Raw genomic sequence first — 14,387 nt, forward strand, 5'->3', positions numbered from 1 at the left:
ATTTACATGTTGATCTTCAGATAATGTGCTCTGTAGAAGCACAGTGCCCACTCCCCTGAGGATATAACCTCTTCTTTCAGTCTGCAGTTCTTCAAAGGGCTGTTTTTCCTGGCAGCCGTGAATCCAGGTGCTACTGATCTGGCAAGCTCAGCTAGAATTGCTTATATTGACAGAAACATCTTATCTAGGGAAAACAGAAAATGTTGGCTTTTTTTTTAACCTTCTCCTCAAAGCCTTGTAAGGAGGAAGGCATCCGCTCTCCATCCTCTTATCCACCAAGAGACTGTTTTGGCAGCCCCTCCTGCTTCTCAGAGAGATGCTTTCTTTTCTACCGAATGCTGTATGTTCCCTACAGTTCGGAAATCACAGGCTGTGGGTGGAACAGCTGATTTGTGAGTCACTTGGATAGAGGAGTAACAGATGGAGGTGCTCATGGCAACATTCAGCCCTACAGGAGATGGGCCATAGACATCCCTGGGGGACCCCCAGGAGGACACGGGCAAGGTCTGCAGGGGGGAGAGGTGGGGAGGGGTAGGGAGTTGACTGAGAGTGATGTTGTCTGAGTCCAAAAAATCTGATTCCATGGTAGGAACAATGCATCCACCAAACTGCTGGCTGCAGAACGGCGAGCAGGTGTTACCATGAGGAGCTGGCTTGAGGTCTGGAGTTTTTCATTAAGGACTCCGAGGAAGGGTGTTGGTTGGCAAGGAGGGGACGAGTGGGAACAGAGGAGGGAGAAAGAGGAGAGGGAATGCAGTGAGAAGGAAAAACTGGCAGTTACAGTGGGATGGAGGAACTGGCTTCCAGCTTTTAACAAATCCGTGTATTTTACCACCAGAGGGATTCTGGTCAAGTTAGTGATTTGCAGCTGGTGTTTTGCAGCCCCCGCACAGGCCATGGGCTGTTCCCAAAGGGCAGAGGAGGAAGGTACCGGGGGATGCTCTTCAACTCATTACCAAGACACACACATGTCTATTGGAAATACCTGGGCAGTCTTGATTTTATTCCAGTGTCAATTGCATCAAGCATTTTAGAAAGAAATCCAGCCTACTTTTAAAGATTTCCAGAAATTAAGAATTCCTCACAGCTGCTGTAATGTTCTTCCAACAATTCATTTACCCTCCAGCTAGCTGTCATAAATCAACAGAGATACCCTCGTCATCTACCAGATTAGCACACCTCCCCTGCGGGTCCTGCCCCACATGTGCCTCAGCGTGCTGTATGGGCAGAGCAGCCTTCAGCCTCCCCTTTGAGACCTGCATATGCACCTAGAAGTCTTGCACTGTATTCCCTGTTTTCCAGTCCTCTAATCGCTATCGTGCATCTTCTCTGAGCTCACCCTAATTTTGCGACAATCTTCCAGTGCTGCAGGCACCGGAACCAAAACGACTAATCCAGAGTCAGCAGCAGGAGAATATTATTCCTGTTGTTTTGGTCTTGTCCTTCAGATTCTTTAACCCTCCTTCAGCCTGATATTTGCAACTTTGATCACCGATGATCTGTGTCTTTCCAGGTCTTTACTAGAAATATTGGAGGGATCTAAACTCCTCCTGACTGTGTCTTGTTTCAGAGAAAATGTGCTTTATGGCCAGTGTTTGGAAATACCTGCCAGCAGAATATGAACTAGCAGAGAAGTGTGCTTTGACACAAGCCCAGGGTCCTCTTTCAGGCACACATAATAGAGCAGGTCTGGGACTTTTTGGAGGCAGACTGCATCTCACAGTCACTGTTGAAATATGGGTTGAGAGTGAGTGATTGCATTCCGGTTTTTCCCAGTCATCCTTACTGAACTCCAGGGTTCCTCAGCTGAACTCTGAACTTCTCCCCTTACTTCGTTTCTGGATATGTCTAAAGCAGATATTGTCATTAAAGTGATTTAAGAGGTCTCCATGGGAAACAGCAGTTTGCCTCCTGGATTGAAAAATATTCTGCAAAGAAGAAATCTTGACTGTTGTCACAATCTGTAAAAATAATAAATCTGAGCTACGCTCAGAGCCAAACTGAATCCTGGGAGAGCCTTTAACAAGACCTTGTAACCCATACCTGGAGACATCCTTAACCAGGCTGTTTTGGGACTGGGGAAATCCTGTTTCCCACTGGGATGGTTTCTGTATACATAAGCCAGTGGCAATGGCTTTATTAGATCAAATGGTCAAACAATCTTTTTTTGACCATGAGGTTTTGAAGGAAAGGGGTTCAGAGCATTAGGTGAGCAGGGAAAATGGGCAGGGAGGTCATGAGGTACAGGGTTATTCAGCTAAAAATGTTGCATTGTTCCCAGGCGGAAATCTCAGTCATTGAGCCAACTGTTAATTGCCATTTTGGCTTCTTGGTTTCTGAATCATCTGTGAAGCAACTCCATTAATTGTTTGGGGAATTGGGTTGTTTTTTTTCATGTGTCCATTATTTGCCAGTATTACTTTGGCCACATTTCAGTCTGCAGCTGACATTTCAAATAATACAATAGTAAACTGTGACCTTACAGGATGAGCGCTCCCTCCAACAAGGAGACCTGTTAAATGTTTGGAACCGCATAGATTTACAGTTAAATGCCCTCTTACATCCCCAAAATATACTTGGTTCAAGTATTTCCTCTATTTAAAATCCAACTACAGCAAAAAAAGTTGAACTTGCTGTATCTTCAATTCAAAACCACATCATTTCAAAGCTGGAGTGTTTTTACCTTTTGAGGAATGGGATGGCGTGAGAGCTTACACCTTGTTTTACACTTTAACATTGAAAACATCGTAGAAATTAAGAAATACTTACTTCAGACCTATTTTGTGGTTCAAACAGCCTAGCAGTTCATTGGAAAACAACCTCACGGGGGGGGGTTTGAGCAGTTTCTTGTTCACTGAATGGAAACAACTAAGGAAAAAGCAGCGGAAGAATGTTTATTGATACTGAGAGCGGGGCAGGCTGACACTGGGAACAGGGCAGGAGGCTGTCGTTCGGGGAAATATTAGGAATTCTCTGTCTCTCACATACAGACACACGTGCACACATTATTTGGCCAGTTATAGCTATAACCAGGACATGTATTTTTCTTTAACATACACCTTGTAACAGAAATTAAAACTTTTAATCATCCTGACTTTTCTCTATCCTTCTACATTGGCTGACACTCAATCGCTGTGCAACCAGGCAGCAGAGAAGCTTTGCTGCTCTCCGTTTCCCCCTGGCTATGGCTCAAAGAACGGAGGTCCGCTTTGGTGTAAAAACCACCACCTTATCAATACTATTCTGTGCTAGGTACAATATGGAAACACAATTTTTCACATCAGTACCACAAACAACGTGCATCGCCATTTCTTTCGGTCTCCCCTAGGATTTCCTTCATTCTCTGCGTTGCAAATTATGCCAAGGGAGTGAAGATGATACTGGTTTTACCATTACTGGTGGTTGATTGCTGCTCAGTCACATGCAGCAGCAGGGGCCGTGTGGGCCAGCGGTCAGTCCCCAGGGCAATGGACCTCCTGGGGCCTCTCCTAGGACACTTGGTTGGACAGTCCATGTGGGGATGTGCTGTTTCGCAAAGGCACACGTGCTCCACAGAAGCCGTTGGGATGTTTCAACAATGAGGATGTAGCAGCATGTAGATAAAGAGGGATATTAGTCTCACCTCAAATTTCTCCATAGTCTGATGGTGAAATTTCCTAGAGACCCTTCAGGGAGAGTTGCACCATGTTGTTTCTTGGAATAACAACCCCAGTTGTTCATCACTGATTTCGTAACACAGCAGTGATCGTGCCAAGTGTATATAGGGCTCTCAAACTCAACAGCCTGCTAGCGAGTGCATGGCACTGCTCACTTCATACCTCTGGCTAGATACGGATCTCTTTTAAAAGTGCAATTCTGGAATCCATCTTTTGATTTGATTAGATCTTGTTAATGTTTGTTAATAAATCTGAGAACTGATTGCCCTTTCTGAGTACTTTATGCTGCTCTGGGGAGCTGAGCTCAAGCCCAGAGATGAGTAGTTTAGCCATAGGTGAGAAAGGAGTGGGCTTGGGTGATTCACCTCTCTGTTGGAGGGGGTTGGCTTCTTGCTAAAATGCTGCCAGCGTGAATAATACCTGAATGTTGCCTCTTATAAATGTTTCTGGTAAAATCCTGTGCCTGTTAATCCACTTTAAATCTCCCTTGTCCTTTTGGTGTGCAATGAGCAGCTGGGCTCCTTTCTCTATAGTCGAACACAGCCTCATTTTCTTTGGGATCGACCTGACACCACCCACACCTACCGCACCCAGATCATCTCATGTTTTAGAAATGGTCTCTAATTTAACAACCCAGGTCCCCACAGTGGATAAGCTTGAAAGACTCCCCTATAAGTTCTGGTCCAGAAGAAGGTGATGAAGGTAGAAGTTGCTTATTGAGGAGAGAGGTGCGAGCTGGGACATTTGTTCCAGGTCCCATTTGGGGGTGTGACCTCAAAACAATACAGTGTCATCATTTCCACTGCTTTACTATCAGAGTGCTTTGGCGTGCTTGTCATGAGGATGCCTGGAGTCTTTCTCTTCGTTTCCCAGACAAGTATAAAAGACTTTAAAGGATTTTTTTTTTATTTACCTCCTCATTGTCATTACAATAACCTTAATTATAAAATGGGTTCCACACAATAATTTGGTGGTTTGGTGTTTCCAAAGCAATGTGCTGAGGTGATCATGTAGCTCTCTCTTCAGTGTGCTGAAGACAGGGCTGGGGGAGCTGAACGGTTAATTCTCCTCTCTAATGAGTATTGAAAACTACTTTGAAAGTCCCTCTTCTGTTTCAACTGATGGGATGTTTGGTATTCACCTTATGCCAAACCTTTGTTTCCTTTTCTTTTCTTTGCAAGGATTATGAGTACCCTCTTCATTCTCACAGTTCCCACTACCAGAAGAACGACCGCTGCCCCCCGCCGCCCCAGACCTTGCCTGACCGAGCCTGCGAGGTGCCCAGCTGCCGGTCGGATTCAGAGTGTGAAAGGCACAAGCGCTGCTGCTACAATGGGTGCATCTACGCCTGCCTGGAGTCTGTACAGCCACCACCAGGTAGAATGGACCTGGCGATCAAATTATGGTAGAGAGAAGCATGTAGAGATCGTGGTAGTCATCCCCATGCGCGCTGGGTCTCAGGTGGGAGGCACTTGTCATTTCTGGGATGATTGCTGAATCGAGAAATTATTCAAGGTCAGCCGGCGTTGCAAAATTTCCACCGGCACAAATGGTAGAAATCATTTGAGGCCAGTTCTTTTCCTGGGAGTATATATTCGGGGAAAAAAGTAATCCCAGTCTGAATCAGTGCTCACGGAAGGCAGGCAGCCATCTCATCCGATCCATGCCATGGGAATGGAGGATGGGAAACAACAGCTGCTTTGGCCTTTATGACACCAGGTCCTTGGGGCCCTGGATAACATCCATGGCTCTCTTGCCACTGGGACAACAATAGCACGAATACAAGTATCTTGCTGAAAGCTCAAGTCCATCCTTCAGGAGCCTGGCAGCCTCATCACTGGCTGTTAGAGGAAGTCTGTGACTTTTCCATAACTGTGGCCCCTATGGCTACTCCACCTCGACTCTGTGGTTTCTTGCTTGTGTCTTTTACAGTTTTAGACTGGTTGGTTCAGCCCAAACCCCGCTGGCTGGGAGGAAACGGGTGGCTTTTGGATGGCCCAGAGGAAGTCTTACAAGGTACAGTAAGTTTCCCTGTCTTCTGTGTGAGATCGGTAATTTTGCAAAGGGCACTAAATAGTATATTCATCACACACAGGGCTTGCCAGGGTTGGTGGGATGCTGCGGCTACTGGTATTTGTCTGGAGTTTCCGTAGGAATAATGCTGTGTTGTGCAGGGGGCTAGTTTCAGGTACAGTAAATCAGTTGCTTTTTATGGCTGTGGCTTATCCAGCAGAGCACTAGGAATACTCCAGAGAACTGGGTTTGTATCCATTCTTGAAATAAGTAGAAATATATAATTTTTTAGAAAAAGGCTTTGTCAGCATACACAGATTTTCTGCCAGCTGCCTGATAGACTGCGGGCAGACTTGGATTAAGAGGTGTCTTAACCCAGAGTGGCCTCACCACACAGATGCCTTGGGCTGGGGCTCTGGCTCTCAGGCCTGAAGGCTGCTTTGAACAAGAGCCCTGGCAAACTGCTGCAGAGTTGTGTCAAGCTGACATGGAGCTGGGAGCATCTAAGCCTGGGGACCGCTAATGAGATTGGGCCTCAAAGTGAAACAGGGAGGGAGTGGGCAGGTGGGAAGAGAATTTCCCTTCTATGAGACATCCCCAGATGTATGTACGCCTGAAGTCTTAATTTCTTCATGGAAGGGCTATTGCAGCTTTTGATCAGCTTTAGTCAGACACAGGTAGTATGAATAAATTACCCTCTTTGGTGTTACACAGATGGTATCAGACTTGCCGAATTCTCATCTATTATGGAAACTCCTATTTCTTTAAGAGAAAATTCTGCCTCCAGCTCATTGGAGTTGCACTGCTAGAAATAAGATAAAATAGGTTCCTCCTCATCCATCCCTGTCACGCTAATATTATTTGTTCTTATCTTAACACCTTCATCTCAGCTTGAGGGAGTAATTAGTGAAATAAAAACCATCAGTCATGGCATGAGAATTACAGCATAGATCCTTGAAATTAAAATCTTGGCAAATGGAAGGGTGGAGTGTCCCTGCGTAGTCTGTGCATTTGATGGCCACAGGCACTGCCTGTGAGTCCTGCTTTACTTTCCTATTCTGCTCTGCACTTGCTGAAAATCCAGGGTCAAGGCAGTTATAGCCCCTTTTGTAACAGGGAGGGGTACCACCTTACTCCATAGCGAGTCACATCTGAGGTTTAGATTCACCAGTGAGTTAATGGGTGTGGAGCAAAGAACAAAGCAGCAAACTGCCAGCTTCCAGGTCACGTTTCCCTGATTCCTCACCCAGCCTGAAACACTGGCTGGAACAGACTTACGGCTGCTTGGAGGAAGAAGACGTGTGGAGGGACCACGCATCAGTGCGAGCATGGTGGTCAGCGGAGGTCTGTCTCCTCCGCTCTCCAGCCCTTGCACAGACCCTGCGCAACAGGCCATGGGCAGGCTGTTGTTACAGGTAATCGGGCTGACCTCTACTGCCCCATATAGGGCTAGACACGTCAGGTTTTTGAGTAAGGTGTGAACTGGATCCCCTGCTCTGCCAGGCTTCTTGGAGGTGTTAGCTCCTTGGTACCCTTGCATGGGAAGTAGTCTGAGATCCTGTCTGGGAGGAGATGCAGAAGGTGGCCGTGTTGTCATATTTTGGTTACCTGTCGGTGTTAAAGCCATGATTTATGACCTGCAGGCTTCTTTTTCAGCTGAGGCCTGCAGTACCACTGAGGATGGAGATGAGCCTCTACATTGCCCCACAGGCTATGAATGCCATATCATCAACCCGGGTAACATGGCTGAAGGAATCCCTAACAGGGGCCAGTGCATCAAGCTCCGTGGAAATCCGGGTCAGTTGACTGGAAACCTCCCTTCCTTTCTGGTTCTGTCATGCAAACACCAGTAAGGGAAGGTGCGCTCTCACTGGCTTTGAAGGAGGTCTGGTGGTACATCTGCTCTCATGGGCTTTCTGGCTTTTCTGGGCAGCCCAAGGCCCCAGGGCAGTGTGGGACAGCTGGGCTGGGAGACGGTCCCCACTGCGTGGCGATCGCACGTCTCTAATGCCCTTGACATTGGCTGAGCTGCATGAAATACCCAAAGCAGGGGACACACTTCTTGTTTGCTCTGCATGCCAGCATGCCAGTGTCCTTTGGGGTTGAGTAAGCAGAGCAGGAAGTAACCTGCACGTGCCGTTACTGCGCAGCACCAAAAATAGAAATATTACTACACACTTAACTAAGAAACATGAGTTTCAAATTCCAGTTTTGACTTCTGACTCTGTTTTCTGCATCCAAAACATTGTTCCCTTTATTCTGCTGACACATTTGTCCAATAAAGGAACTTACGTAGGCCAAGATATTTTCCAGGGAAGCTCATAACATGTCTAGGTATGTGTAACTTCATTGAATAGTAAGAAATGTATGTGTGCACTGGGCTACAGATCATCTCAGTGCAGGGACATGAGACGTCAGTTTTGCCATTTGGTTACTGTAAAAGCCAGGGGAAGCATCAAACCAGATCTGTGAACTGCTTCCATGAAAGACTAAGATATTTTTTCCAGGGCTTTTTCATCACCTCTTTTATTCATTTATAACTTTGTCTTCAATAACATCCGTAGTAGCTAATGTAATGTATAGCTGTATGGCTCTTAGACACAAGGTATTTCTAAGAGCTTAAATAATTATATGAACGGCAAACAGAAAAGCTGAGCTGGAGCTTGAATTATATAAAACAGTAATAGATGGTCTGAAATTTTACCCAAATTTTCTTTCATTTGAGGAAGTCTGTGATTCCTTGACTCGTAGCTACTGAAAAGAACATAACATGCCAGTAGCCAGCAGCTAACCACTCACAGGGAAAGTGCCTTTTGTCCACATAGCTCAACAATCTAAACAGTTTTGTAAGAGGGTTAGAGCCCGCACTACTTCAGCTACAGAGATCTTTTATTTTCCTGTTTGTGAGGTCATTATTTCCATCTCTATATTTTCTCTGTGCTGTACACAGAAGGCTGGAGCTTAACACAGAGTGAAGGCTGACTGGATATGTTCTCACTACGTACCTTCTTTTTCAGATGGACGCAACCTGAGGCATAAGTATTACAAGGAATATTTTGGTAAGCTGCTGGCATGAAATTATTGCTATTATTAAGCTTTATAGTTACCGCATTGCTTACAAGGAATTTTCTGCCTATGAAATGAAGGTTTGTACATAGGAAATAGAGATTCTTTAGCCTCGATTCTCTAAGCCTTGATCAAAAGACCTTATTTTAAGATCTGCAACGCCCTGGAGAATCAATATGTCCAGCTGTGACGCAACGTGTTAAATGGTCAAGCCTTCTGCCAGGGGTTCCCACTCAAGGGGCGAGAAACACCCACTCCAATAACCTTTTGTTATTTTTAAGTAGATTTTTGGAGCTTTGCTCATGGCCCAGGACTCCTTCGACACAGAACTCTGTCAAAAGCAGGGTCTTTTGCCAAGAGCTTGTATTGTGGTATGTGATAAGAGATGGCAGAAGCCCAGTGAATAAGTCCCTTGTTATCTGCAGCCGCAAGAGGTGTCAGGTCCCTTGCACAAAGTCACGGGTATGTGTTTCAAGGAAAGCAGGAGGAACTTTTAGAAGGTGTCTTTTCTTGTGTCTTCAAAGCTCCTGGTTTCTGCTAACTCTTGGATCTAGAGGGGGACAGTCAGATCAGACTGGAAGTAATATTCAGGTACAACTAGACAACATCATTGATATGATAAGATTTACGAACAGCCAGCTTTGGCCAGTTTAGCTCATTAAACTAGGAAAGGATTTCCTTTCCTCCGTGCAGCGGGCTATCGCAGCTTTCCCAGAGAACCGCTAAATAATGACACCAGTAAAACTGTACTGCTTAGAAAATCTTGAGAAAACATTTGCCACGGACTAAGTTAAAATTTAACTTTGTTGATATTTGTTTACAGGAAGCAACTCCAACAATGTGGTCGGCTATGTGAAAAACCAGCAGAAGCACCTAGGCTAACCAAAGGTGTGCCTGGGTAAGTGTCCTGTGAGTACAGGGAAATCTGGGTGAAAATAGTTGTTGTTAGTATGCAGTTATTTAAAGAAATGTTTGTTTGAGGGTGAAATTACCTCTCTTACACCGGCATAAGGACAGCACCTTAAAGCTGTGTACAGGTGCACACCTCAGACTCCATGAACTGAGCTGAAACACCTACGATGACGGACAGATGGTGCTGTGAAAGTATCCCAAGGACCTGTGGCATTGGAGATTGAGCTCTGCAAACCGTCCAAGGAGAAGTCACTCTCTTTCCCAACTCTCGCTCTACCCCTCCCACTTTTTATTCTAATTTCACAAGATGCACCGGATTTCTTTGAAGAATCTTTAACTTGTGGGTGTTTAGAGGGTGGAGTGATTTTTCAGGATCTAAAAAAATGCAGCAGGACTTTGTGAGCCTTAAGACTTTAAACTTTCTGTTTAGGGGCTTCTTCTGATGCAGCTATAATGGCTCCTGCAAGACAAATTAAAAAGCTCTTTACTCTGGGCTGATGGAAGTAAAGGTCAGTCTTGCAAATACTTAGGCGTATGGGTGATTTTGTGGGGTAATTTTATCAGGCTTTGAATTAGGCAAGAAAGAAAATATTTATTATACCAAAGGTCTGTCCCAAGATGGATTTCTCAACACTTTCGGCTTCACTTTAAAACTAACTCGAGCTTAACTGGCAGTTATGAAAACAAAGCAGTCCAGTGTGTCTTATGTACCTACGTCAGTCTGACTGTTAAGATTACACAGCTACATAAGGACAGGTTCTGTGCAAACATCCCAGGAAGGATAAATATTTTAATTCCTTTTTTTTTTGTTTGATTTTCACCCAGCCGGACCACTCTGTTAAGCAGCTGTCAAGGAATGCTTTACCCAAGAGTTTTCTGTTTTGGAAGAATCCTGGTCCCAAATCTCCACGAGCACGTCTCCAGCATTACCCTGATCCCTGCCCACCAGTGATAAAAAGACTTCGCTAGTCGAGGAACAGGATGAGTCTAGATTTAAAGCCTATCAACAGGGGGAGAAATGCGATCCCCTGAAAGAAACCACACTGTTTATCAGCGGCCCTTCTGCCAATGAAATGTAAATACCTCTGAGCGGATTCCTATAAGCCACAGCGCCATTATCAGGCTGCTGGAGCAGCGCCTGCCCTTTATGTGTGTGTTCCGTGGCCGATTCGGATTTCACGACCATGAACATAACTCAGTATTACAAAAATGAAGTGATGTCAGGATTGTACCTAAATATCGTATCTAAGTTGCATTAAAATAGGCAAGAATGTAAGACTAAAGGGGCTCTCTGGATCCAATCCAGTGCCCGCCTATCTCAAACAACTGCTTTAAGTAAGCCTTTTCGTAAGCTTAAAGTTCAAAGAAACCCACAGGTTTCTTCTTTTCCTATTTATACCTAGGGTTCACCAGGTTTGACACCCAGTCTACAGGCCTAAACCTGAAATCTTAAGAATTTGAGGAACTCTGAGCTAGGAGCAAAACCGGTTTTATATGTGGGGTTTTTTTTTTAAGTTACTTTCCTTTAGCTTCTCAGCCTGGTGAGCTGCAGATCGAGAGCTAATGATGGAATAGAATTCTTTCTACACTATCTGAGTAGACACACATGCATGCCGGTCCTTTTAGGTTGTAGCCAGCACAGCTAATGCTCACAAAATGCACATCTGCGTTGTTGTACCCGCAGGACCTCAGCAAGAGGGCTGAAGTCTGGATTATTTGTTGCACATACTAGAAAAGAAGGAGCAGGATAAATCTGTGTGATTAAAAGGCTTGTCTGGCAGATGGGCAACTGCTTTCTAGAAGTCCTGTGCCTTTATGTTGCCTTCCGTAAATCCTTAAGGTCAAGTCATTTGTACTTGGGCCTTACAGCTTCTTTTGGCTGTTCAGCGTTATAAAATGGAAAACATTTTCTATGACTGTTTTTCTTTTCTGTGGCAGTCCTAAAGGGACAGTTGCATTTCATTTTGACAAATCTGCCAGAACTGCTAGGCAAAAGAAGCCATGTTTGCTCCCTTGTTTAGTACGTGTCCCCATCTGCACGCATAAAATTAGCATTTTAATATGCAGAGTAGTAGCGGTGTACGTAAATACCCAATTCACAAATACAAGTGCCTGCTTCCACCCACTAACGATGGGATTATTTTTTTTTCCACTCACCAAATGTTTTAAGCCAAATCTAAGGCGCCTATAAAACACTTGATACTTTGCAGATGACATTTGCAGCTGGAGAGATGAAAGTTGCCAAAGTGCTCTTCTGTTTCCTGTCCTGAACAGGCGCGCTCCTCGGCGCTGTACAGAGCAAAGGAGCAGATGAAGGGCTCCACGTTTTCCTAAATACCTTCCTCTGGTGAACTCCGTTCACTTCTTTGTGCCTTTGTGCCAACTTCTGGGTATTAAATGCAACACCATATTTGGATAGATCTATTTCTAGAATTTTATCATACACAGCTTCACACAATGATATCTTAACTCCTGCTGAGAGACAGGAGTTTATAGTTCCAGTCTCAGTTTAGGCTAGAATCTTGCCGCTTTGCCGCTGACGCTACTTGACAACTTAAAGCGACACAGCTCGTAATGAAAGCCTTAACTCAGCCTTGCTCCTCGGTGCTGCGCAGTGAAATGGGTTGACTTTTTCCAGCATTACTTTTTGCAGAAAAAGCCAATTCTGATTGAATGAGCAAAGCCCTTCCAAGGTTACTGCTAAGTCCCAAAGAGTACATGCCAAATTGCTCTGTTTTAACATAAAAAATTCCGTGCCTAAAAAACATCAGAGCATCCAGTGGAAAAACATGTCGTGAGCATTAACAAATTGGCAAGATTAAAATGTCAGATCTCAACCTGATCTTGCAAAGCATCCAAAAATATGCTTAATTTGAGTGGACACATTCACTTCAGCGGTTGCTTTTTTGTAGCTACAAAAGCACATACCTGACCACCTTGCTGGATGGGATGGTAAAGGTATTTTCTACTTGCAAAAGGAACTTTTAAAAAAGAAAACTGACAAATTAATGGTTTGTTGATGAACTTCTGTTTACTGGGTGTTATCAAAGACATCACCCTTCCTCATGGTGCTATAATGCTTGGGGTGTTTTTCAAGTTAATTCTTTTCAAGTTATTGTCAAACTCAGAAGCAAAAGCCACAGAAGAGACTTGTCTGAACGCTGTGTTTTCAACGCTGACATCCATCACATGTTGAAAACACAGAGCAAATGAGTTGCCCTCAGCTTATCTTCTCTCCAAAAACAAATGGCTTGACAACAGCCTTGCGAAGCACAGTAGCAAATCACTGACGCAGGTTGGTTTTAATGTTCCCGTGTACACTTTAAAGCATGTTTGGTGCTATAATAAACTCAACGTGTATCACTGTGTGCTAGCAATGCTCGTGGCCTTCGGGATCCTCAAGCGCTGCCGGCGGTGCCAGCGGACCTGCTCTGCCTTGCAGCAGCTGAGGATCTGCGGCAGCCCCAGGCAGGCCCCTCCCGGCGTGTGCCCCTGGTGCTTAGACATGTACAGGCTCTGCCACTTCGGTGCTCAATAAAAAGTGACCAGTATATTTTTCAACTCTGCCTGGTTTCTGTTGTGTGTTCTTGACGTACGCTTGGGTTGAGATTATTAAAAAAAGGACAAATCTTTTAAATTTTAGTTGTTAGGAGAGCTGAGAAGACGTAGGCACAGGGACACAAAAGTCATTTTGTCCCCTGGAAGGGGGGTGACAGACCACCAAAACACATCTACCACCCATGTCCCCTTTCAGAGGGACCACCTTTGTGGGGCAGACGCTCACTCACTTCTTGGCGCCCTCATTTCTGTTGACCAAGAGGAGTTGAAGGACAGTACTCTAAAGAGGATGGCGATGGTGGCTCAAGTGGAAGGTGACCCAAGTAGAAGGTGACCCTTTTATTTCACCATTTATTTATCCTTGTTGATTCAGAGCTGTTGTTCGCTGCGGGATGCGTTTCGGCTGCCAGCTCAGGCGGTTTGCACTTCACAAGCAGCTGCTCAGACAGCTTTGCAGGAGGCCAAGGCTTGCTTGAAGGGTGGAAAAGGAAACCAAGGCAGAGCCCAGCGCCAGGCTGGTGCCCGCTGCAGGGTACCAGAGCTGGAAGAGGAGCCTGGCACTGAGAGGCTGGGCTGCTGAGCACTGTGTTTCCAGGAGCAGGCAAGACTTCACCATCCCACCAGCTCCACCCATGCTGGTCTTGCTCTATCTGCTCGTCAGGAGTGGGCAGGAGTCCTTCTGCATCGCTTCCCTTCTGCCCTGAAACCATAACAGAGGAGCCACAGAGAGAGAAACTGCCTGTAATTTGGCCAAGGAGGGAGTAGCGGCGGGTTTCATTGCTTTGGGATGGTTTTCTGTGGGTTTTGAGAAGATGCCAGCTAGCGCTAGGTGTCAGGGTCGCTTTTCAATCTGCAAGTGAAGTTGTCCTTGGGATCACTTGAACTTCTCATGGCAACGGTCGTATGGCCTGTTTGGATGGGGAGTACATAACTCGTGCCTCCTGCTGTGAGGTGTGAGGTGGGCTAAGCACCTTGCCTTTCAAGAGAAGGATCTATCTAGTGAACACCAGAAAATTATGTTTTGATTTTGACTTGTTTCCATACAAGCAAATATAGTTTCTGTTGATGTAGATGGCTAACAGTCTTTGTGGAAAAATCATTGTGTGACCTAAAGCATCATCTGCAGATGGCACTGAAGTGCTGTCGGTGCTTCCATGAACCCAACAGCTGGAATCAACAACA

General features: G+C 45.3%; 1 protein-coding gene across 3 annotated transcripts in view; it reads left to right on the forward strand.

Moving 5' to 3' along the window:
* Positions 1-13,213, forward strand: part of WFDC1 (WAP four-disulfide core domain 1) — a 139,739-nt gene extending 126,526 nt beyond the window's left edge. For all 3 annotated transcript variants that reach the window (XM_064459664.1, XM_064459665.1, XM_064459663.1), the window contains 6 exons: positions 4,838-5,033; positions 5,589-5,672; positions 7,326-7,466; positions 8,687-8,728; positions 9,559-9,633; positions 10,473-13,213. In XM_064459664.1, the coding sequence (XP_064315734.1) occupies positions 4,838-5,033; positions 5,589-5,672; positions 7,326-7,466; positions 8,687-8,728; positions 9,559-9,617 (522 nt within the window). In that variant the 3' untranslated portion in view covers positions 9,618-9,633; positions 10,473-13,213. The remainder of the gene's footprint in view (positions 1-4,837; positions 5,034-5,588; positions 5,673-7,325; positions 7,467-8,686; positions 8,729-9,558; positions 9,634-10,472) is intronic.
* Positions 13,214-14,387: the final 1,174 nt, after the last annotated feature.

This window comes from Phalacrocorax carbo, chromosome 8, assembly GCF_963921805.1.
Source record: "Phalacrocorax carbo chromosome 8, bPhaCar2.1, whole genome shotgun sequence".
In the NCBI taxonomy this organism is placed as follows: Eukaryota; Metazoa; Chordata; class Aves; order Suliformes; family Phalacrocoracidae; genus Phalacrocorax; species Phalacrocorax carbo.